This window comes from Hemiscyllium ocellatum, chromosome 15 (assembly GCF_020745735.1).
Source record: "Hemiscyllium ocellatum isolate sHemOce1 chromosome 15, sHemOce1.pat.X.cur, whole genome shotgun sequence".
Taxonomy (NCBI): domain Eukaryota; kingdom Metazoa; phylum Chordata; class Chondrichthyes; order Orectolobiformes; family Hemiscylliidae; genus Hemiscyllium; species Hemiscyllium ocellatum.
Window position 1 is genome coordinate 3,263,990 of NC_083415.1, and position 25,318 is coordinate 3,289,307.

Sequence of the window (25,318 nt, forward strand, 5' to 3'; positions counted from 1 at the left end):
TAGATATCACCATTATGTGTGGGAACACCTCCCACTTTGTACATGGCAGGCACTCGTGTGACTCAGCCAACATTGTCTATCTTATATGTTGCAGGCAAGGATGCCCGGAGGCATGGTACATTGGGGAAACTGAGCAAAGGCTACGACAACGGATGAATGAGCACCGCACAACAATCAACAGACAGGAGGGTTCCCTCCCAGTTGGGGAACACTTCAGTGGTCCAGGACATTCAGCCTTGGACCTTCGGGTAACCATCCTCCAAGGTGGACTTCGGGACAGGCAGCAGAGAAAAGTGGCCGAGCAGAGGCTGATAGCTAAGTTCGGTACCCATAGGGAGGGCCTCAAGTGGGACCTTGGGTTCATGTCACATCACAGGTGACCACCATTGCACTACACACACACACACAGATACTCCTACTCATACACACTCTCACACACATACAAGCACTCCTATACACACATACACAAGGACACACATACACACAGACGCGCACACAGACACCCACACACACCCTTATAGACATACACACTCCCACACTCACACATGCACCCCCTCACAGACCTAAGACACTCTGCACTCACTACACACACACATACACTTTCTCACACTCACAACCTCCAACCCAGACAGACAGACACACACACATATATTTTGTGGGGTGAATTTGTATTTGCAAGGTTACATTGTACTTTGCTCAAAAACTGCATGAATTTATGTAAAACTCTGTTATCACACTTTTTTAGATTAGAACCAATCTAAGCATCATGGTCATAGACAGAGAAGACAGGGGGCTAACACCTTCAACATATTGTCTAGCTATCACCATCGTTAACAGTTAACCCAAGAATACAACTTTTTTAAAAAAAGGTTTTGTGATTTACACATGAAAGAAGTGAAACTATCACTGTATTCTAACAGATGAAAGGCTTAACAGACAATCAATTTTTCAATGTATAATTTCAACTAATTTCAAATTTTTGCTGTAAATTCTGTGTTACGATCGAGCCCTCCACTATCACCTGATGAAGGAGCGTCGCTCTGAAAGCTAGTATGCTTCCAATTATACCTGTTGGACTATAATCTGGTGTTGTGTGCTTTTTAATCTAGTTAAGAAAAGCCAGTCAAAACGGAACAACAGAATGAGGAAGTAATGAGTTTGTGGAAAGATTAGAGCTGGCTCCCAGCCCAGTCATGTTCAGATTCACAAGACAAACTTACTTGCAGGGTCAGACAACTTAATCTGACTGGCTCTTCCACTAGAGCATCCAGTGTTTTTTTTTTCAGTTCAGTGTCCTTGCCTCAACTATTTTTCTTCATAATCAGTTGCTGCTGTTAAATACACTCAGGGGAAAGGATACTGCTCACTGTTGTGAGAAACAAAGCTCACTCACTGCAATAATTTCAGTCCGAGACAAAATCTGAATCAGTAACACCCTTTATTTCACACTTCCAAGTGGGTGTGATGTCCACAAGGCAGGGACAAACACACACTGAATTCAACAAATATTTGATATTTATATAATTTGGTTCCCAGATATTTTTTCCTTATTTCATTGTTTCTCCCCCCCCCGGCCCCCCATTTACATCCTCCACTTCCCTAAGACCGGTACCCATTACTCCTGTTTATCTTGTGTCTTATCCAGTCTTGTCTGTGAAACATGCTCATTCCTGTTCTCATCCTGCTGTGGGCACATCCTTGCCTTTTCACAGCATCTTATCACTAAGCCCTTTTTATTGGGGTTTGTTCCTGTGTTTCTGTAAAAGTGAGAAACAGATGTTTAGACCTATTGTTTATACGGTCATATTGAGTTTAACTGTCTGTCTTACAGTCCCATTTCTTTCTTGCATACGCTTTTAGCTAATAACTGAGAATTGCAGGAGTAATATTAATTTACCATATCCCACACTGTCTACCTACAGTGTGATTATTACCTGGTCAGACACCAGGCATGGTGATGTGGGTGACCTTGAAGCCATCAGCATTGTCATGTTAAATGCCACCTGGTTCACTAATGTCTTTCCGAGAAGGAAATCTGCTGTCCTTACCCAGTCTTGTCTACATGTGACTCCAGTCCCACAGCAATGAGCTTGACTGTGAACCATCCTCTGAAATGGTCCAGTAAACCATTCAGTTGTAGCAAAACATGACAGAAAAATCTTACCATAAAACTGAACACTAAAAAAGGGCCCAACCAGTCCAGTCAGCTATCCACAGTGCTCCTTTTTAACATGTCTGGACTTATCCAAAGGTTTGAAAGCCATCCCACAGACCCATCATCTAACAGTATGACACTGCTCAACCAATCATATCTTCTGGTCAACATTCGAGACTCCTCTAACACCATCCCCTGGGCATGTCCTATTTTAGCAGCAGTCAGGATGGAGTGGTTCTAGGAGAACTCAATGGTGATTCTGAATACCATGAAGTCACATAGCACCAGATCAAACATGGGCAAGGAAACCTTCTGCTAATTGTGACCCATCACCTTCATCCAGAACTACTGAGTGGATGGACCCAGCTGCGGGCCTGCCTATATGGCCTGCCCCCGCTTCACTAATGCCCTTCATGGAAGGAAAACTGCCTTCCTTGCCTGATCTGGACTACATGTGACTCCAGACCCACAGTTGGCTCTTAACTGCCCTCTGAATGGTCCCAACAAGCCATTCAGTTCAAGGACTATGGAAGATGGACAATAAATGCATGCCTTTAGGTGACACCTATAACCCATCAATGAATAAAAACCACCACTTAAAGAAAGAGATTCATACTCAGTGTTTGACCCCAATGACTCTCTCTGTTTCTTTGTGCAAATTGTGATATAATTGTCCTGCAATTGAGATGAGAACCTATACTTGTTACTGGGACTCTCTTGTGAGGGGAACGAGAGTGGATTCTTGGAACTAAATGATCTGTTTGTGAATGAGTTTGAGAGTCATTTTCAAAAGAGGCAGAATTGATACTTCATTCAGTGAGTGGTCAAGTTCCGCAATGTTCAGTGTGAACAGACCAGGTGCAAGATATTCGAAAGGGAATTAGGCCGTTATCTCAAAAGAAGTAGGTGTAGGGCTAAGGGAGGAAGCAGGAGAAGGAAACTTAGTGATTTGGAGAACTGGTACAAACATGACGGGCCAAATGACCTCCTTCTGTGCTAGCTCACAATGATATAAAAAATGGACTATTGATCTTGAATCCCATCATTGAATTTAATACCATAAATGGTTTTTAAAGACGTCGATTGAAAATGGCCCTTGGCATCACTTCACCAGTCTGGCAAAGTTTTATAAAAACTTGATTAGTTAAGACGTACCAAGCTGAAAGTAACATTTTATTCAAAGGAAATTAAAGTAGTCAATGCCCAACCTAGGATCCTTATCTCCAAACTGTTTTGCACAATCATGGGTGTTTTCACATGTTGAAGCTGAAATATTATGTTCAGACAGAATATTGTGCCACCGTGCCGCCCACTTTGTCTTGTGGGTGGCACGGCGGCACAGTGGTTAGCCCTGCTGCCTCATAGTGCCAGAGACCCGGGTTCAGTTCCCGCCTCAGGCGACTGACTGACTGTGTGGAATTTGCACGTTCTCCCAGTGTCTGCGTGGGTTTCCTCCGGGTGCTCCGGTTTCCTCCCACAGTCCAAAAATGTGCAGTTTAGGCGAATTGGCCATGCTAAATTGCCCGTACTGTTAGGTGAAGGGATTAATGCAGATGAGTGGTTGCACTTCGGCGGGTTGGTGTGGACTTGTTGGGCCGAAGGGCCTGTTTCCACACTGCATCTAATCTAATCTAATCTAATATAAAGCAAACTGCTATTTTGAACAATTTTTCTATGGCAGAAACAGAGAACAATGTGGAGATGCCGGTGTTGGACTGGGGTGGACAAAGTTAAAACTCACACAACACCAGGTTAAAGTCCAACAGGTTCATCTGGAAGCACTAGTTTTTGGAGCGACGAAGGAGCAGCACACAGAAAACTTGTACTTCCAAATAAACCTGTTGGACTAAATCCTAGTGTTGGGGGATTTTTAATGAGAAACAGAGGAGATAGTTTTAACTACAGAAAGTAAGGAGAAGGTTCACTCCCCTGTTCTCAAGAAGTAAAGCCCAGTGACAACATCGAATGGAAAATGATTGTTGCAATTTACTGTTGACAGTCCTGGAAATCAACCAGTCTTTCATGGTGTCAGGTTGAAAACCTGATCCTGAAATGAAGGACATCAAAATCCTCCAATCTGCATATTCATTGTTCTTCCTTTCCTACGGTACACTATCCTCTGTTCGCCTTCAGTAACTGTGAGAGTGTGAAGGCCAAAAGGCTGCATGCTGACCAATTCCCACCTATTATGAAGTTTCTCATGGTGATGGTTAGATTCTCTTTAGTTAGAGATGGTCATTGCCTGGCATTTGTGTGATGCAAATGTTATTTGCCACTTGTCATGATATTATCTGGATATTGTTCAGAACTTGTTACATTTGAACATGGACTGCTTCAGTGTCTGAGGAGCTGCAAAAGGAGCTGAACATTGTGCAATCATCAGTGAATATCACCACTTCTGACTGCATGATGGAGGGAAGGTCATTGATGAAGTAGCTGAAGGTGGTTGGGCCTAGGACACTACCATAAGGAGTTCCCACAGAGATGTTCTGGAGATAAAATGACTGACTTTCAACAATCTTCCTATGTACCAGGCATGACTCCAATCAACATGGATGTTCCTCCCTTATTCCCATTGATTCCTGTTTTGCTTGGACTCCTTGATGCCACACTTGGTTGAATGCAACCTTGATATCGAGGGCTGTCACTCTCACCTCCCCTCTGAAATTCAGCTCTTTTGTCCATGTTTGAACCAAAGCTGAAATGACATCAGGAGCTGAATGGCCCTGAGCATCACTGATCAGCTGACTGCTAAGCAGGTTCTGCTTGACAGCACTGTTAACACCTTCTATCACTTTACTGATGATCAAGAGTGGACTAATAGGTGGGAATTGGTCAGGTTGGATCTGTCTTGCTTTTTAATAGTTAAAAATCACTCAACACCAAGTTATAGTCCAACAGGTTTATTTGAAAGTACAAGTTGTCCTGTTTTGTAAATTCAGCAAGATAACATCTCATTTTTAAGCATGCCTGGTGCTGCTCCTGGGATCCCTCTTGTACTCTGCATTGAACAAGAGCTCTCGGTTTGATAATAACGATAGAGTTTGAGGAGGGGGGAATATTCTAGGCCGTGAGGTTTACTGCAGTTGACTACAATGCTGCTAATGGCCCCAAAGCCCCACGGATACCTGAAATAAAATACATTAACTAATTTACATATGGAAAAATTCACAAGTAGCAGTCAATGTGTTCTAGCCCTTAAGTGAAGTGTAAGTTTTGGACAGTAGGGTGAACTCAACAACTTTCGAAATAGTCGAGAGTGTGTGGTGCTGGAAAAGCACAGCTGGTCAGGCAGCATCCGAAGATCAGGAGAATCAATGTTCCAGGCATAAGGTCTTCATCAGGAATGAGGCTTGTGGGCCAGAGCTGAGGGATAAAAGGGAAGAGAGGGTGGGGTTGAGGTTGAGAAAGTGATAGGTGGATGAAGGTGAGGGAGAAGGTGATAGGTCAGAGTGGGGAGGTCTGGAAGGTGGTGCCAAGTTGGAGGCTTGGGACTGGGATAATGTGGGGTGGGGGGAATGGGAAATGAGGAAGCTATTGAAATCCACATCTATCCCATATGGTTGCAGGGTTCCAAGGTGGAATATGAGGCGTTCTTCCTCCAGGCATTGGGTGGTAATGATTTGGTGGTGGAGGAGGTCCAAGACCTCCATGTCCTTGACAGAGTGGGAAGAGGAGATGAAGTGTTCAGCCACGAGGCAGTGGGGTTGGTGGGAGCGGGTGTCCCAGAGATGTTCTCTGAAACGACTGGCAAGAAGACATCCTGACTCCCGATGTAGAGGAGACCATATCGGGTGCAATGGATGCAGTAGATGACGTTGTTAGAGGTACAGGTAAATTTCTGATGGATGTGGAAGAATCCCTTGGAGCCTTGGACAGAGGTGAGGGGAGTGGTGTGGGTGCAGATTTTGCACTTCCTATGGTGGCAAGGAAAGCTGCCAGGAGTGAGGTATGGGCTGGTGGTGGGCGTGGACCTGACGAGTGAATCGCAGAGGGAATGGTCTCTCCAGAACACTGATAGGGGTAGGGAGGGAAATATATCTTTGGTGGTGGGGTCCGTCTGGAGGTGGCAGAAGTGGTGGAGGATGATGCGATGGAGGTTGGTGGGGTGGAAGATGAGGACCAGGAGGGTTCTGTCCTTGTTGCATTGAGATGGGTGGAGTTCAAGGGTGGTGGTACGTGAAATGGAGGAGATTGCTGGAAGGTATTGCGTGGGAAGTTGCGATCATGGAAGAAGGAGGCCAGTTGGAACTTTCTGATGTGGAATTGATCATTCTGGGAACAGATGCGGCTGAGGTGGAGGGATTGGGAATAAGGGATGGCGTTGTTACAGGAGGTAGAGTGGGAGGAGGTGTAGTCTAGGTAGCTGTGGGAGTCTGTGGGTTTTTAGTAGATGTCTATGGTTAGTTGGTCGTTGGAGACAGTGATTGAGAGGTCCAGGAAGGGGAGGGAGGTGTCTGAGATGGTCCAGGTGAATTTGAGGTTGGGTGGAAGGCGTTGGTAAAGTTGATGAACTGTTCAACCTCCTCGTGGGAGCATGAGGCGGTGCCGATACAGACTTCGAAATAGTGACTTTTAGTGAACTTAACACATTGTGAGGGCAGAGGGAAACTCATTTCAATGTCTTGTGCAAAAGCCAGCATTTTTAGCAGTGTAATGCTCCTTCAGTCCTGCACTGGAGTTCCCGCCTGCAATCGGTGCTCGAATGGGAGTTGAATCCACCGACTTTGTGGCTCAAACTGGCACACAGCCAAGGATGACTGCGAAAGAAATGCCTTGTCCCTGTGACACCTGAAAGTTGGTATCATTTGAGAAGGAAATAGGCAGTGGAATTGGGAATAACGACTGGTCACGTATACCAGTGTCCATGAGCTGGAGAGCAGAGTGGCCAGATTTAAATTACAGTAAACAGGGTGGGACAGAGGCTGCATTCTGTACCCAGAGATCAGTACAGGTCACTGGGGAGAAAGCAATGTGTTGGAGACAGGGCGAATGCTGGCCACTCAGTGCAAATATTGACACTTCCTTCTGTGTATCAATTCCCACCGAGTCATGTGACCGCCTTGCCGCAGCGCGGGGTCATGTGACCAGCAGCCACGTGACCGGAGTCCAGGTAGCACCCTGAGTGTGAGTGAGAGCTCCCGGTCCGTCCAAGCAGACAGCCCGGTGTGTCCCGGGCACTGTGTAGAAGGTGATGCTAGGGGCAGGGGCGGGAGCGGGAGCGACCCTGCTCTCCAGAGCTGCCTCCTCCTCCTCGGCTTCTGCAGCAGCAGGATCTGTGGCCCCGTGGGGAACACGGTTCCGCTGCCCAGCCCCACCTCCCACTCCCGGGACTTGGGCGCTGAGCCCGCACCGACATTCCCGGTGTCTCTCTGAGGGCCTGTCTCCTCCCCCTTATCCCAGAACTGTCGGAGGCCGATCGGCTCAGGTTTTGAGTGGGAGTGCTGCTGGTTGTCCTGGCAGTGAACTCTGAGCTGCGGGGTGTCTGTGGAGCCAGGAGCAAATAAGGGCTATGTAACTCTGTTGGTTTTTTGTCTCACAGATGGTTTGGCTTGGGCTGTTAGCTGTGCTGCTGGAAATCTTTCTTACTGAATCTGCCCCAGCCAAGGATGAGATCCACTACCTACCAGGACTGGCCAAGCAACCCAGCTTTAAACAGTACTCCGGATACCTGAATGTATCTGAAAACATACACCTCCATTACTGGTCAGTGATTCACTTTCTAACTGCAGTTGTTGAGCTATATATTTTTGTATCACTTCCTCCTTCTCCAGTATGAGGTGGCTGCTCTGTTTACAGATAGCAGGCTGCGCTGCAGCAGTTTCAGTACCTCATTGTAGATCAGGCAAATATTGGTCCTTTTTAGAAGTAGAGACAGGATAAGTTATCATGGGGAATGAAGAATTGATGATTATTGAACAAATGTTCTGTCTGTCTGCATGCTGGAGGATACAGTTGTTGATAATGAGAACACTGTGGACCAGGTTAACAGGCTTGAACAGATTGATATTAAGGAAGTGGATGTGCTGGAAATTCTGGGAAGCATCAAGATAGACAAGTCCCCAGGGCTGGACCAGATATATCCAAGGTTACTATGGGAAGTGAGGAATGAGATTGCTGCATCTCTAGCGATGATCTTTACATCCTCCCTCTCCACGGGAGTAGTACCGGATGCTTGGAGGGTGGCGATGTTGTTCCTCTGTTCAAGAAAGGGAATAGGGAAATCCCTGGGAATTACAGACCAGTCAGTCTTATGTTTGTGGAAAAGATTTTGGCAGAGATGATTTATGACCATTTGTTTAAAAAAAAAAGTTTGATTAAAGATAGTCAGCATAGCTTTGTGAGGGGCAAGTCATGCCTCGTAAGCCTTATTGAGTTCTTGAGGATGAGATGAGACGAGACAAGTTGTCGAAGGTCAATCAGTGGATATGGTGTATATAGATTTCAGTAAAGCATTTAATAATGTTCCCCACAGTAGGCTCATTCAGAAAGTTAGGAGATATGGGATACAGGGTCATTTGGCTATCTGAAAGGAGACAGCGAGAGGTTGTGGATGGAAAGTATTCTCCATGGAGGTCGGTGACCAGTGGTGTCCCACAGGGATCTGTTCTTGGGCCTCTGCTCTTTTGTAGTTTTTATAAATGACTTGGATGAGGAAGTGGAAGAGTGAGTTAGTACGTTTGTTGATGACGCAAAGGTCGGTGGTGTTGTAGATAGTGGAAAGGGCTGTTGCAGGCTATAACAAGACAGGGCTGAAAATGTGTTGCTGGTTAAAGCACAGCAGGTCAGGCAGCATCCTAGGAACAGGAAATTCGACGTTTCGGGCCAGAGCCCTTCATCAGGAATGAGGAAAGTGTGTCCAGCAGGCTAAGATAAAAGGTAGGGAGGAGGGACTTGGGGGAGGGGCGATGGAGATGTGATAGGTGGAAGGAGGTTAAGGTGAGGGTGATAGGCTGGAGTGGGGTGGGGGCGGAGAGGTCAGGAAGAAAATGGCAGGTTAGGAGGGCAGTGCTGAGTTCGAGGGAATCGACTGAGACAAGGTGGGGGTAGGGGAAATGAGGAAACTGGAGAAATCGGAGTTCATCCCTTGTGGTTGGAGGGTTCCCAGGCAGAAGATGAGGCGCTCTTCCTCCAACCGTCGTGTTGGTATGTTCTGACATGAGAACATACCGCCCTCCTAACCTGCAATTTTCTTCCTGACCTCTCCGCCCCCACCCCACTCCGGCCTATCACCCTCACCTTGACCTCCTTCCACCTATCACATCTCCATCGCTCCTCCCTACCTTTTATCTTAGCCTGCTGGACACACTTTCCTCATTCCTGATGAAGGGCTCTGGCCCGAAACGTCGAATTTCCTGTTCCTAGGATGCTGCCTGACCTGCTGTGCTTTAGCCAGCAACACATTTTAGATTAGATTACTTACAGTGTGGAAACAGGCCCTTTGGCCCAACAAGTCCACACTGACCCGCCGAAGCGCAACCCACCCATAGCCCCACACTTGCCCCTTACCTAACACTACGGGCAATTTAGCATGGCCAATTCACCTGACCCACACATCTTTGGACTGTGGGAGGAAACCGGAGCACCCGGAGGAAACCCACGCAGACACGGGGAGAACGTGCAAACTCCACACAGTCAGTCGCCTGAGTCGGGAAATGAACCCGGGTCTCAGGCGCTGTGAGGCAGCAGTGCTAACCACTGTGCCACCGTGCCGCCCAGCTCTGATCTCCAGCATCTGCAGACCTCACTTTTTACTATAACAAGACAAGGACAGGGTGCAGAGCTGGGCTGAGAAACAGCAGACACGAGTTCAACCTGGATAAATGTGAAGTGATTCATTTGGAAGGTCGTATTTGAATACTGAATACAGGGTTAAAGACAGGATTCTTGGCAGTGTGGAGAAACAGTGGGATCTTGAAGTCCCCACACACATCCCTAAAAGTTGCCATCCAAGTTGATAAGTTTGTTGAGAAGGCATGTGGTGTTTTTGGCTTTCATTAACGTGGATTGTGTTTAAGAGCAGCTCGGTAAAACCACATTTGGAATATTGTGTCCTGTTTTAGCTGCCTCATAGGAAGGATTAGAGAGGGTGCAGCGAAGATTTACCAAGATGCTGCCTGGATTAGAGGGCTTGTCTTGTGAAGAGAGGTTGATTAAGGAAGGGCTTTGCACACTGGAGAGAAGGAGGAAGGGAGGTGATTCGGTGGAGGTCTACAAGGTAATGAAAGGCATAGAGAGAGTAGATAGCTAGAGACTTTTCTGCAAGTCAGAAATGGCTGTCACAAGGGGATCATAATTTTAAGGTGATTGGAGGAAGGTGTGGGGAGATGTCAGAGGTAGGTTCTTTGTGGAGAGTGGTGGGTGCATGGAATGTACTGCCAGTAGTACTAGTAGAGTCCGAGCCATTAGGGACATTTAAGCGACTGCGGGACAAGCACGTGGATGGCAGTAAATCGGGTGTGTAGGTTAGGATGATCTTAGATTAAGATAAACGCTTTGCACGACATCGTGGGCTGAAGGGCCTATACTGTGCTGTACTGTTCTGTTTGAATTTACATACCAGATATGAAGGGTAAACCAGGTGAGTGAGGGAATTGTGGTAATTAATACCAGCAGGGAAAGAGGGTCTAAAATCTGGCAAATTCCCAGGACCCGATAATCCACATTCTTAGGTCTGAGAGACAGCTACAGAGATATGGGATGCTGGCTGTTAGAGTCAGAGATGTACAGCAAGGAAACAGACCCTTCGGTCCAACCCGTCCATGCCGACCAGATATCCCAACCCAATCTAGTCCCACCTGCCAGCACCCGGCCTGTATCCCTCCAAACCCTTCCTATTCATATACCCATCCAAATGCCTCTTAAATGTTGCACTTGTACCAGCATCCACCACATCCTCTGGCAGCTCATTCCATACACGTACCACTCTCTGCGTGAAAAAGTTGCCCCTTAGGTCTCTTTTATATCTTTCCCCTCTCATCCTAAACCTATGCCCTCTAGCTCTGGACTCCCCGACCCTAGTGAAAAGACTTTGTCTATTTATCCTATCCATGCCCCTCATAATTTTGTAAACCTCTATTAGGTCACCTCTCAGCCTCTGATGCTCCAGGGAAAACAGCCCCAGCCTGTTCAGCGCCTCCCTGTCGCTCAAATCCTTCAATCCTGGCAACATCCTCGTAAATCTTTTCTGAACCCTTTCAAGTTTTGCAACATCTTTCCGATAGGAAGGAGACCAGAATTGCACGCAATATTCCAACAGTGGCCTAACCAATGTCCTGTACAGCTGCAACATGACCTCCCTACTCCTGTACTCCATACTCTGACCAATAAAGGAAAGCATATCAAACGTTGTCTTCACTATCCTATCTACCTGTGACTCCACTTTCAAGGACCTATGAACAAGGTCTCTTTGTTCATCAACACTCCCTAGAACCTTACCATTTAGTGTATAAATCCTGTTAAGATTTGCTTTCCCAAAATGCAGCAGCTCGCATTTATCTGAATTGAACTCCATCTGCCACTTCTCAGCCCATTGGCCCATCTGGTCCAGATCCTGTTGTAATCTGAGGAAACCCTCTTTGCTGTCCACTACACCATCAATTTTGGTGTCATTGCAAACTTACTAACTGTACCTCTTATGCTTGCATTCAAATTATTTATGCAAATGACAAAAGTTATTCAAAAAATTGCATATATTTTTTGTAATGGAAGTTAATAATGTAATACAGCTACTCAAAACAAAAGGAGATAGAAGACTGGAGAACTGCAGGCCAGACAGCTGTACCTTGTTTTTTGGATAAATAGTCATAGTTATACAGCACAGAAAGAGACCCTCCAGTCCAATTTGTCAGTACTGACCAGATATCCTAAACTGAAAGGACATAGAACAGAACATTACAGTGCAGTACAGGCCCTCTGCACTGACGTGTGAAATAAATCTGAAGCCCATCCAACCTCCACTATTCCATTCTCATCCATATGCCTATTCAATGATTATTTAAATGCCCTTAAAATTGGCCAGCCTACAGCTGTTGTAGACAGTGCGTTCCACGCCCTTACTACTCCGAGTAAAGAACCTACCTCTGACATCTGTCCTATATTCAAAGTTTGTGAGAAGATTTGTAGCTCGGGTGCTCGTTGTGGTTCTGTTTGCCGAGCTGGGAATTTGTGTTGCAGACGTTTCGTCCCCTGTCTAGGTGACATCCTCAGTGCCTGGGAGCCTCCTGTGAAGCGCTTCTATATTGTTTCCTCCGGTATTTATAGTGATTTGTCTCTGCCGCTTCCGGTTGTCAGTTGCTGTCCGCTGCAGTGGCCGGTATATTGGGTCCAGGTCGATGTATTTGTTGATAGAATCTGTGGATGAGTGCCATGCCTCTAGGAATTCCCTGGCTGTTCTCTGTTTGGCTTGCTCTATAATAGTAATGTTGTCCCAGTCGAACTCATGTTGCATGTCATCTGCACGTGTGGCTACTAAGGATAGCTGGTCATGTCGTTTTGTGGCTAGTTAGTGTTCATGGATGCGGATCGCCAACTGTCTTTTCCTGTTTGTCCTACAAAATCCCATGCAAGGACTGCACAAAACACTACCATTTACCCAATACGCTGCATTCCTGTTACTCCCTCCAAAGTGAATCACCTCACACTTTTCCACATTAAACTCCATTTGCCACCTCTTGGCCCAGCTCTGCAGCTTATCTATGTTGGTCTGTAACCTACAACATCCTTCTGCACTGTCCACAACTCCACTGACCTTAATGTCATTTGCAAATTTACTGTGCTTCTTTCTTTCTCGTCTGTCTGACAGTCTGTATAAACTCCATAAGTTTGTTTATCCACCCAACACATCTCACTATCCCCCATTGGTCTGACACTTCTCTCACCACACGAAGCACACTGGACCCCTGTGAACCCTATTATTGGGACACAGGTATCCGGGGAAGACTCTTCCTGATGGTCCACAACGTCTGCACTTTGGATTCCAGCATAACAGCTCTGAGCTGATGTTTGTGACATGGATACTTCCTGCTGAGATTGTCATCCACGATTTCGGTGCTTTTCCACAAACTCCCCTGATCTGCTGTTACAGGACAGAAGCTACACTGCTGTCCCTAACTAATCTTATTCATTTTAAGGTTGGTTAATGTCATAAGCTTTGTTATTTGGAAAACAAAATACAATGATATCCTCATCGTAAAAATATAAAGTACTCAATCTAACTTTAATTTGGAGAGTTTACTAGATAAAATTGCATTTAACCTGCCTTGCTCACTCCCTTGGTTCAGGACCAGCTCCACTCTCTCCCACTCCGGGCTCAGCCTTTCCTTTTTTTTGTCAGCCCCTTGCATTGTGTCGTGATCCAGTCTCTTTGTGCTGAATGTTTACTGGCTCTTGTCCTGCAGGTTTGTGGAGTCTCAGGGCCATCCTGAAAGTGATCCTGTTGTCCTGTGGCTGAATGGAGGACCTGGCTGCAGCTCCTTGGATGGGCTTCTAAATGAGCATGGGCCCTTCTTGGTAAGCAAGCAGAGACTTGGGGGCTGGGCCAATGGAAGATTCATGGATTTGGGAAGAGTTTGGGATTCTGCTGCAAAACCTGTGGGATGAGCTGATCAGGTAGATATTAACCCTGAATGAGCTCGTGTCGGTCAGTGGGTTTCCCTCGTCTGTGCTGAGCTGGTTACATCTGGCAAATTTCCAATTTGTCTCCACACTGCAAGCTCAGGGAAGTTTGGGAGATGGAGTTAATGGGATAAGCATCAGCTAGGTTCTTGAAGCCTCACTAGGTCTGCAGCAGAACAATCATGGAACCCAACCAGAGATTCATAGACTGATTCCAGAGGTGAGGGGTTATTTTATGAAGAGAGATTGAACGGATAGGCTGACACTCTGTGTAGTTTAGAAGAGTGAGAGGAGATCCCATTGAGGGATGGAAGATCATAAAGGGGGTTGATAGAGTCGGCATAGGTTGTTTCCTCATTTGGGGGCAATCTAGAATGAGGGCATTGTTTAAAATATACTACCCCTTATCCTAAAACACACATGAGAAATTACGTCCTTCAAAGGGTTGTAAATCCGTGGGATTCGCTGCTGGAGTGTGCAGTGGATGCTGGGACTTGATTGGATTTAATTTATTATTGTCACGTGATTTATTATTGTCACATGTACCAAGATACAATGAAAAGTATTGTTGTGCGTGCTATCCAGGCAAATCATATCTTACATTAGCACATCAGGGTAATAGAGCAGAATGCAGAATATAGTGTTAAAGCTGCAGAGTAAGATCAACTCTGATATGAGAGGACTCTTCGTAAATCTCATAACAGCGAGCTGCTCTTGAATCTGTTGGTATGTTTTCAAACTTTCTGCCCGATGGAAGTGAGTGTAACAGGGCTGGGAGGGTCTTCGATTATGTTGACTGTTTTCCTGTGGCAGTGGGAAGTAAGACATTGGGTAACAGTAAGGAGGAGATCGATTTATTAACAGATTGAAGGCTTATGGCGAGTGGGCAGGAAAGTGGAATTGAATCAGAAATGACCAATCATGATCGTATTAAATGGCGCAGTAGGCTGACCGGCCTAATCTTACACAATGATCTGATGTAACTGTGATGTTGTCCGAGATGAAGAACCGACAAGGAATATTGCCTCAGTGGAGATAGAGGAAGTCGGACTACTGAGCTAACGTGGTGGTAACAAAAAGCCAGGGAACTATAAACCAGTGAGCCTAACATTGGTGATGTGCAGGTTTTTGGAGGGAATCCTGAGGGACAGGATTTACATGTATTTGGAAAGGCAAGGACTGATTAGGGATAGTCAATATGGCTTTGTGCATGGAAAATCATGCCTCACTTAGGGGTGACACGGCGGCTCAGTGGTTAGCACTGTTACCTCAGCGCCAGTGACCTGGGTTCAATTCCTGCCTTGGGCAACTGCCTGTGTAGAGTGTGCGCATTCTCCCAGTGTTTGTGTGGGTTTCCTCCGGTTCTAGTCTCCCTCCTTTTGGAAGGATGTTGTGAAACTTGAAAGGGTTCATAAAAGATTTACAGGGATGTTGCCAGGGTTGGAGCTATGGGGAGGGGCTGAACAGGCCTGGGGCTGTTTTCCCTGGAGTTTTGGAGGCTGAGGGGTGACCTTATAAAGGTTTATAAAATCATGAGAGACATGGATAAGATAAATAGACAAGTCTTTTCCCCAGGATGGGGGAGTCCAGAACTACAGAGCTTAGGTTTAGGCTGAGGGTGAAACATTTTAAAAGGGACCTAAGGGGCAATTTTTTTCATGCAGTGGGTGATACATGTATATAATGAGCTGCCAGAGGAAGTGGTGGAGGCTAGTATAATTACAGCATTTTAAAAGGCATCTGGATGGATATATGAATAGGAAGATTTGGAGGGATAAAGGCTGGGTGCTGGCAAATGGAACTGGATTAGTTTGGGATATCTGGTCGGCGTGGACAAGTTGGACCCTAGGGTCTGTTTCTGTGCTGTACATCTCTGACTCTGCGATGGGTGCACTGGAATGGTTTAGGGTGGAGTTCAAGCAACACTGAGCTGTGCAAAGTCCCAAATATAGAGAGAAAGTGGATCCAAATAACTGAAGTTCCACATTGGAGGAAGGCTAACTTTGACGGTATTAGGCAAGAATTTTCAAAAGCCGATTGGGGGCAGATGGTCACAGGTAAAGGGACGGCTGGAAAATGGGAAGCCTTCAGGAATGAGATAACGAGAATCCAGAGAAAGTATATTCCTGTTAGGGTGAAAGGAAAGGCTGGTAGGTATAGGGAATGCTGGATGACTAAAGAAATTGAGGTCTTGGTTAAGAAAAAGAAGGAAGCGTATAAGGTATAGAAAGGATAAATCATTTAAATCCTTTAGAGTATAAAGACAGTAAGAGTATACTTGAGATAAATCAGGAGGGCAAAAACGGGACATGAGATAGCTTTGGCAAATAGAGTTAAGGAGAATCCAAAAGGTTTTTACAAATACATTAAGGACAAAAGGGTAACTAGGGAGAGAATAGGCCCCCTCAAAGATCCTGATAAAGGGCTTTTGCCTGAAACATTGATTTTTACTACTCCTCAGATGCTGCTTGAACTGCTGTGCTTTTCCAGCACCACTAATCCAGAATCTGGTTTCCAGCATCTGTAGTCATTGTTTTTATCTCTCAAAGATCAGCAAGTCAGCCTTTGTGAGGAGCCACAGAAAATGGGCGAGATACTAAACGAGTATTTTGCATCAGTATTTACTGTGGAAAAGGATATGGAAGATATAGAATATAGGGAAATAGATGATGACACCTTCCAAAATGTCCAGATTACAGAGGAGGAAGTGCTGGGTGGCTTGAAACAGTTAAAGGTGGATAAATCCCCAGGACCTGATCAGGTGTACCCTAGAACTCTGTGGGAAGCTAGAGAAGTGATTGCTGGGACTCTTGCTGAGATATTTGTATCATCGATAGTCACAGGTGAGGTGCCGGAAGGCTGGAGGTTGGTAAATGCGCCACTGTTTAAGAAGGGTGGTAAAGACAAGCCAGGGAACTGTAGACCAGTGAGCCTGATGTCGGTGGTGGGCAAGTTGTTGGAGGGTTTCCTGAGGGACAGGATGTACATCTATTTGGAAAGGCAAGGACTGATTAGGAATAGTCAACATGGCTTTGTGCATGGGAAATCATGTCTCAAACTTGATTGAGTATTTTAAGGATTGACGAGGGCAGAGCAGTAGATGTGATCTCTCTGGACTTCAGTACGGCGTTCGACAAGGTTCCCCATGGGAGACTGATTAGCAAGGTTAGATCTCACGGAATACAGGGAGAACTAGCCATTTGGATACAGAACTGGCTCAAAGGTAGAAGACCGGGAGGTGATGGAGGGCTGTTTTGCAGACTGGAGGACTGTGACCAGTGGAGTGCCACAAGGATTGGTGCTGGGTCCACTACTCTTTGTTACTTACTTAAATTATTTAGATGTTGCCAAGGGTTGGAGGATTTGAGCTATAGGGAGAGGCTGAACAGGCTAGGGCTGTTTTCCCTGGAGTGTTGGAGGCTGAGGGGTGACCTTTAGAGGTTTACAAAATCATGAGGGGCATGGATAGATTAAATAGACAAAGTCTTTTCCCTGAGGTGGGGAAGTCCAGAACTAGAGGGTATAGGTTTAGGGTGAGAGGGGAAAGACATAAAGAGACCTAAAGGGCAATGTTTTCACACACAGGGTGGTACATGTATGGAATGAGTTGCCAGAGGAAGTGGTGGAGGCTGGTACAATTGCAACATTTAAAAAGTATTTGGATGGGTATATGATTAGGAAGGATTTGGAGGGATATGGGCCAGGTGCTATGAGGTGGGACTAGATTGGGTTGGGATATCTGGTCAGCATGGAGAGGTTAGACCGAAGGGTCCGTTTCCGTGCTGTACATCTGTGTCTTTATGATTCTATGAAACAGGGGCAGGAATAGAGCAATCAGGCCCTCGCTTTCTGTACTGATCAGTACAACTGTAGCTAATCATTTGATCTGTCTTGGGTCCCCTTTCTTTATTGGCTGATAGATTAGAAATTCTTCACCTGGAATATACTCAACAATGGAGCATTTGTAGTCCCCAAAGATTCACAAACCTTTTGAAGTCTTTCTCTCTGCAGCTGCTGCTCAAACCGTGCTGAGTTTCTCCAGCGTACTCTCTTAGAGAGCAGGCGGGGGCCTGTTGTGAAGCTGCTGAACTTTCCAACTGAGGAAAGGAAAAGGTTTTCACCTCATCAGCCGCATTGATGTTCTCTGTACCCTGACACAATGACATTGCAAGTTCCTCTAACAGGATACTGGTGATCTTTTTGTAAATGTGCCAGGTGTTTAACATGTAACTGGGTCTCCAGGACTATGGATCCATTTGAAAAGATATCTTTCAGCTAATATTGGCAAACCACTGCTCCATCCCACTATTGCCCTCAGAACTGAATAAACCAATTCAATATTATTTACTTTGTAGATACAACCAGATGGGAAGACACTTCAGTATAATCCTTACTCCTGGAATCTGGTATGTATTCTTTTCCATTGCGAGTGTTTTTTTTTGCTGTCCTTTAATTGGTTTTTAATGAGCTTTTGTCTCTCTCTTCTGCTTCTCCCCTGAAACGCAAAGGAATGAGGAAATTTTCTGCAAGATATCCATATAACTTCATCCCTTTGGCCCCAGTATCACTGAGGAGCTGGAGAAGGTCATTAAGGTCCCTCTGGCCGGATCACGTCTGACCATGTACCTCAACGATCTGTTGCCTCCCTATTCCTTGCTATTATTAGCAACTAGAAATTTATCTCTTTTTGTAAAGAAACATAGAAACTCTACCGTACTCACCACTGAGCTTCGATGTTTTTGTGGATAGTCCCCTTCTCCGTGAAAATATCCTTTTTTCTGAGGAGCTGTGTCCAAATCTGAACATTATATTTCGAGACACAATCTGTACAAGGCAAATTAAGCACAATTTCTGCTTCTTTGGCTTTTATTTCAAGAGGATTGGATTCAACGAATGAGAAATCTTTCATTAGTTTTGGTTCATGTTTATTCATTTTCAATGATATTTGGACACTCAAATCAATTTGCCTTCCCATAACCTTGCTATCTGATTCTTTGTTTATAAAGTGCTCAGATTGACTTACCTTAGATCCAAAGGAGAGAATTTCCTGCTTTCCCACACTGAACTCTAGTAACTATTGGTTTACCCATTGACTGACACATGAATTCTATCCAGTGGAAATTGGAAAAGAAAATTTTCTGACTGGGGCACTTAGAAACGTGGTTTTTCTAAATGGGAGGAAGACCAATTTTGACGGTATTAGATGGCACCTTTTAAAAGTTGATTGGGTGAGGTTGTTCACAGGGATGGTTGGAAAGTAGTAGGCCTTTAAGAATGAGATAGAGTTCCAAGGTACTATCACCCTGTTAAGGTGAAGGGCAAGCCTGGTAGGTGTAGGGAATGCTAGACGACGAGAGAAATTGAGGCTCTGGTCAAAAAAAAAAGGAAGAGGCTTATGTCAGCTATAAACAGCTAGGATTGAGTGAATCTGTAGAAGAGAGTAAGGTGCATAGTTTCTTGAAAGTGGAGTCTCAGCTAGGTAGTGGTGAAGAAGATGTTTGCCATGCTTACCTTCATTAGATTCCTGAAGAAGGGCTCATGCCCGAAACGTCGATTCTCCTGTTCCATGAATGCTGCCTGACCTGACCTGCACTTTTCCAGCAACACGTTTTCAGCTCTGATCTCCAGCATCTGCAGTCCTCACTTTCTCCTAGAAGATTTTAACCTACTGCGAATCCTCTTGCAAGGATGCCTTCCTTGAAGAAACTCTCTTCCTCCTTCTACAATTCCTGAAGAAGGGCCCATGCCCGAAATGTCGATTCTCCTGCGCCTTGGATGCTGCCTGACCTACTGCACCTTTCCAGCAACACATTTTCAGCTCTTCCCTTCATTAGTCACATCATTGGGGATAGGAGTTAGGATATCATGTGGCTGCATAAGAACATTGGTAAGGCCACTTTTGGAATACTGCATACAATTCTGGTCAATCTCCTATAAGGAAGGATGTTGTAAAACTTAAAGATTTCAGAAAAAAATTTACAAGGATGTTGATTGGACTGGAGGGTTTGACCTCAAGGGAGAGGCTGAATAGGCTGTTTTTTTTCCCCTGGAGCATTGGAGACTGAGGGCTGAGCCAAGAGGTTTATAAAATCATGAAGGGCATGGATATGGTGAACATCGTAGGCCTTTTCCTAGAGTTGGGGAGTCCAGTATTAGAGGGCATAGGTTTAAGGTGAGAGGGAAAAGATATTAGAGGGTCCTGAAGGTCAACGTTTTCACGCAGAGGGTGGTACATGTATGGAGTGAGTTACCAGTGGAAGTGGTGGAGTCTGTACAATTACAATTCCATCTGGATGGGCACATAAATAGGAAGAGTAAAACTAAAGTATAAAGGGAAATAGGCCAAATGTGGCAAATGGGACTAGTTCAGATTGGGATGTCTGGTTGATGTGGATGAGATGGACCACAGTGTCTATTTCTGTGATGTATGACTAACCAGGATCTTGTTCTCCTCTGTGTTAACTGACTAAGTAGACTGTGCAACCATTAGTCTGTCCTTTCACTTGGTTAATTATTCTGCTTTAACAGTGTATAACGAGCCATGTTTCCATCACAGATTGCAAATGTGCTGTATCTTGAGTCGCCAGCAGGGGTTGGATTCTCCTATTCTGATGACCAACAGTACAGAACCAATGATACTGCGGTAAGACTGTTGGGAGGGTGTGCTGGTTGGGGAGGATGAGAGGGAGTGCGACCGTGAGAGTACAAGTAAACTGTATGACTGGAACATAATCTCCCTCCTCTTTTATTTTGTTCTCCTTGTTTATAATTTATCACATTTTCATTTGCTCTGTCTTATCACATTAATTGCTGTGTCTGCATAATCACTTCTTGTGATTCATACAGGAAACAATCTGACCCCTGTGACAATGTTCCCACTTTTAAAAATATATATATTTATTGGAGAGGTCGTAAAGGCAGAGGTAACAAAATATCTAGTTTAACAATGGAATGAGTGCGGCCAGTTCTCCCAGTTCAGGTTTATTCTAGTTTTGGTTTTTAGCCTTAGCAGTCGCAAGATGTGAGATTCCAGGGAGATGCAAGTTTCTGTAAAGAATTCCTGACTTTTTTCTGAAATCTCTCTCTGGGCGTTGTTCCCTCCTGCCTCTAAGAATGTTTGAATTTACCTTTTTTTGACCAGGGATGTGTTTATGGGATGTTACTGTATTAGAACAGTTCATTAGTAATAGTTGCTGTATTGGGTCATTTTTCTAATAGTTGAGTTATTCTAAATTCTGCTTGATTTTTGTTTTCGACTGTAATGTTTAAATACATTGCTGTTATGCCTAAGTGGTTTGATCAGTTGCATCACATCATGCCACATCTGCCTTTAAAATAAGAAAAAGTTATGGTCTAGGCTACCTTAAAATATTCATCATCTTCATCGTCCACCTGATGAAGGGGCAGCGCTACAAAAGCTAGTGCTTCCAAATAAACCTGTTGGAGTGTAGCCTGGTGTTGTCAGATTTAGGTTTTTTTTTGGTTCGTCCTGCCAAAATTAACAATTTCATGTTTTTCCACAATGCATTCCTTTGCCACTTCTGTCTGTTATACTAGGGTTGGCAGCCCTCCAGGATTGGCCTGGGTCTCTAGGAATCAAAGCTGAATCTCCAGAGCACTGTTGTGTGCAACATTAGAGAAAAATCATAAAACAAAGGCCTGCTTTCTTTTTTAACATTTCTTCTCTATCAGACATAAATATTTTTAAAATTGGCACGATGCAGAGGGAAGGGAGAAAATCTAGTTGAATTGAGTTATTTGCTTTCTGATTGCTGGAGGAAGATTGTCAATTTATTGTCAAACTAGGCGGCTCAGTGGTTAGTGCTGCTGTGTCTCAGCAGCAGGGACTCAGGTTTGATTCCAGCCTTGGGTGACTGTCTGAGTTTGTACATTCTCCCAGTGTCTGTGTGGGTTTCCTCTAGGTGCTCCAGTTTCCACCCACAACACAAAGATGTACATGTCCATGCTAAATTTTCCCCTAGTATCCAGAGATGTGCAAGCTGGGTGAATTAGCCAGTAAATGAGAGGTTATGGGGTAGAATGAGATGTTCTGCAGAGGATTGGTACAGACCTGATGGGTCATAGTCATAGAGTACGGAAACTGTTCTTCAGTCCTACTCATCCGTGCCAACCAGACTTCCCAATCTGACCCAGTCCTATTGGCCAGCAATATGGCCTATATTCCTCTCAACCCTTCCTACTCATATACCCATCCAGATGCTGTTTAAATGTCGTAATTGTACCAGCCTCCACCACTTTCTCTGACAGCTCGTTCCATACATGCACCACTCCCTACCTGAAAAAGTTACTCCTTGTGTCCTTTTTACATCTTGACCCTAGGAAAAGGCCTAGGATATTCACCTATCCATGCCTCTCATGATTTTATAAACCTCTATAAATCTCTTCCCTAACTATAGGGATACTATAACTACTGACTGGAACCTGGCCATGACACACCATCTCCAGGAATTGATTTCATCACAGTTGGCAACTCGACATGGTGCCATCATTTTGCCGGTTACAACCTCCTACCAATAAGTGGGAATGGGAAAGAGGCAGTCTGACCTGAAAGTCTTTTTCACGTGGTTGCAGTTTGAAGCTATCTTGTTTAACTAGTCTGCTGCACACTCCTGACAGGTGGGTTATGTGACTAGACCTCTCCCACTTGCCCTTCTACCCCCTCACATCCCTCCTATTCATGAAGAAGCAAATTCCAGGACCAATAGGGGAATATAAATCCTGGAAAACTCTTTCATAACACCTTCTGGTGTTCTGAACGAGGCTTGGAGATCATGGATCAAATGTCCAGTCTAGTCACACTCTGGTACAGTTGAATTGCCTTGCCCTGGTCCCCAATCTTTAAAGCTGGGATCTCTCAATCTCAAACAATCTCTCAATAGTTCTTTTGTGATTTTATCTAAATCTCTTACCTGACTACTTCAATACGTCTAGAGTAAATGGATGAAGCCTATTGGATTAGACTTTAAAACTAGGAATCTTAATTCCCCACTGGACTTGAATTGACGGTCTTTGCAGCTGTCTCTAGAACCGCATTACAGCGTGGAAGGAGGACATTTGGCAGACTGAGTGCACACTGACCCTCTGAAGACCATCCTACAGCGACCTACCCCCATCCCTGTATTTCCCATGGCTGATCCACCTAGCCTGCACATCCCTCCACACCTTTGGCATGGCCAGTCCATTTAACTTGCACATCTTTGACTGTGGGAGGAACATCTCCCCCTCCCACCACCACCTCCCACTACCTAGAGATGTCTCCCCCCTCCGCCACCACCTACAGGTGTTTCTCCTGGCCCCATGACCCATCTCCTGCTGCGGGTTGGGGGATCTCAGTGTCTTGCAGTCCCAAGATAGGAATCACAATAAGACTGGTTGAGTTCTGCCTTGCATCATGTTTAATGTGGACCTAAATGAATCCTCTCTCTCTACTGATGGAACGTTTTATTTCTCTCTCTATCTCCCCACCATGTTTCTCCTCTTTCAGGTTTCATTCAATAACTACCTGGCTCTGAAGGAGTTCTTCCGTCTGTTCCCTGAATACAGCAAGAATAGTTTCTACATCACAGGGGAGAGCTATGGAGGGATCTACGTGCCAACACTGGCAGAGCGTGTTATAACAGACAGCACCATCCGTTTTCAGGTGGGGAGCTAGACGATGAAAAATCATAAAGAAAATGCCAGATGGTTTCAAGTTGGGCAGGAACAGTGGAGGGGGCTGCAGGGAGGTTGGGGATCCCGGTCGATGCCGCATGTTAGTGACTCGTTTTGTCTCTGTAAATGGCTCCATGTGCAGTGTTTGTTTTTTTTAAATCAGAATAGGAGAAGTGGGGTGTGTCAACATCCTGATGGGAGTATCCGTTGTTGGTAAAATGTCAGAATTCAACACTGTTTTAAAAAAAATAAATCTTTTTTGAGTTTTCAAGAGCCAATGTTTACCTCCAAATAACGTCACTATTTAAAAATAGGCTGTCTGCTTGTTGCTGTTTGTGGGATCTTGCTGTGCATTATTGGACTGCCTATTTCCTACATTACAACAGTTAGTATACAGACGGTTCTGCTATAATGCGTGTTTCTTCAATACGCATTCTTTTTTAATGTGTTTGAAGAACTTCGATTGTTGTTTGTAGAATGCGAACATCCTTGCCTGAATTGGCTATGCTGTGATTCCTGCCCCATCAGTTTAAGTAGCGCAGCTATTGAGCAATCAGACAGAGGTAAATGTAGAGTAATAGTGTATGGGGATAGGTCTGAGTGGGTTACTCTTCGGAGGGTCAGTGTGGACTTATTGGGCCGAATGGCCTGTTTCCAGACAGTAGGGATTCTGATAATAACATCTATGATGAATTTTCTTATAACACTAGATTGCACGAGAACAAAGTAACTACATCCCAAAAGCACTTTTCAGGATGTTCCAATCAAAAGCATTCAATCTTTTTTGTTTCACTTGAGGAAATTCCACAATTGTTTGGTGTGGGATCATAGGAGTCCAGGCCAGCATTTATTATCATCCTGACTCCGCCTGGAGAAGGTGATTTCCGAGAGTTTTCCTTCATTGTGATTGTACATTGTGTTTTACTGGAGGATACAGGGGGTTTAGTAATTATTGGCATCAGACCAGCAACCAGATTACAATTGTACCATGACCAATTGTGAGGGTGAATTCATGGAATGGAAACAAGCTCTTGGGTTGTGATGAAATAATCTCCTTCAGGGAATAAATCTGCTCATTACAGCTGGTCTGGTTTACATGTGACTCCAGTCCCACACCACAAGGTGAATGCTCCTAGCGTTTAAATGTGCGCATGTGTTGCCAAGTGCTGGAAAATTAGAATAAGAAGAAAATTAGAATTGTTTTTGGCACAGACTCAATTGGCAGAGTTCTACAGCACAGAAAAAGACCCTACGACTCGATAATATCCTAAAGGCAATCAATGTTGCTTTCTTGGTGTAGTTTCATCTGAATAACAAATCTGAATAAATTCTGCATTTCATTTCCTGACTGCCTCAATTCTATCGTAATCTGGGCTCAATCCCTCAGGGTATTTCTCCACTATCCAATAACCGTGAGATTGGAAATTGTCTTGGTGTTCTCATCCAGACCAACTCTCCATGCAAATAGCTGGCCTGTGTGCTTTAATGTCCTGATGAAGGGCTCCAGCCTGAAATATCGATTCTCCCACTCCTTGGATGCTGCCTGACCTGCTGTGCTTTTCCAGCAACACAAACGCAACTCTGATCTCCAGCATCTGCAGACCTCACAGTCTCCTGGTTTGATGTGCTACTGGGTCAGATTATCAGGCACGGCTCCAATTGTGAACAGTGGCTTTCTAAATCCACTTGGATTTGATAATGTTTTCAGGGCAGCCTCGCCAAAGCATTTAACAGGATTGGGTAGAAGAGATGCAGAAAAACTATTCGCTGTTGTTGGGGAATGAACCATAGAGTTCGTTCGCCCTGTATGAAGCCTTCATCCTACCTGAAGGCAGTGGAAATCCGGAACATTCTCCGTTAGAGGCTATGGCTGTT

The 25,318-nt window shown here is 44.9% G+C and overlaps 1 protein-coding gene across 3 annotated transcripts in view; it reads left to right on the forward strand.

Moving 5' to 3' along the window:
• Window positions 1-7,215: 7,215 nt before the first annotated feature.
• Window positions 7,216-25,318, forward strand: part of ctsa (cathepsin A) — a 49,967-nt gene continuing 31,864 nt past the window's right edge. The window contains exons 1-6 of one of the 3 annotated variants that reach the window (XM_060836239.1): window positions 7,216-7,282; window positions 7,698-7,861; window positions 13,555-13,666; window positions 18,127-18,177; window positions 20,328-20,414; window positions 23,277-23,432. In XM_060836239.1, coding sequence (XP_060692222.1) covers window positions 7,698-7,861; window positions 13,555-13,666; window positions 18,127-18,177; window positions 20,328-20,414; window positions 23,277-23,432 — 570 coding nt within the window. In that variant the 5' untranslated portion in view covers window positions 7,216-7,282. Of the gene's footprint in view, window positions 7,347-7,697; window positions 7,862-13,554; window positions 13,667-18,126; window positions 18,178-20,327; window positions 20,415-23,276; window positions 23,433-25,318 lie in introns of all 3 variants that reach the window. The other 2 variants (XM_060836241.1, XM_060836238.1) reach the window with 2 other exon arrangements.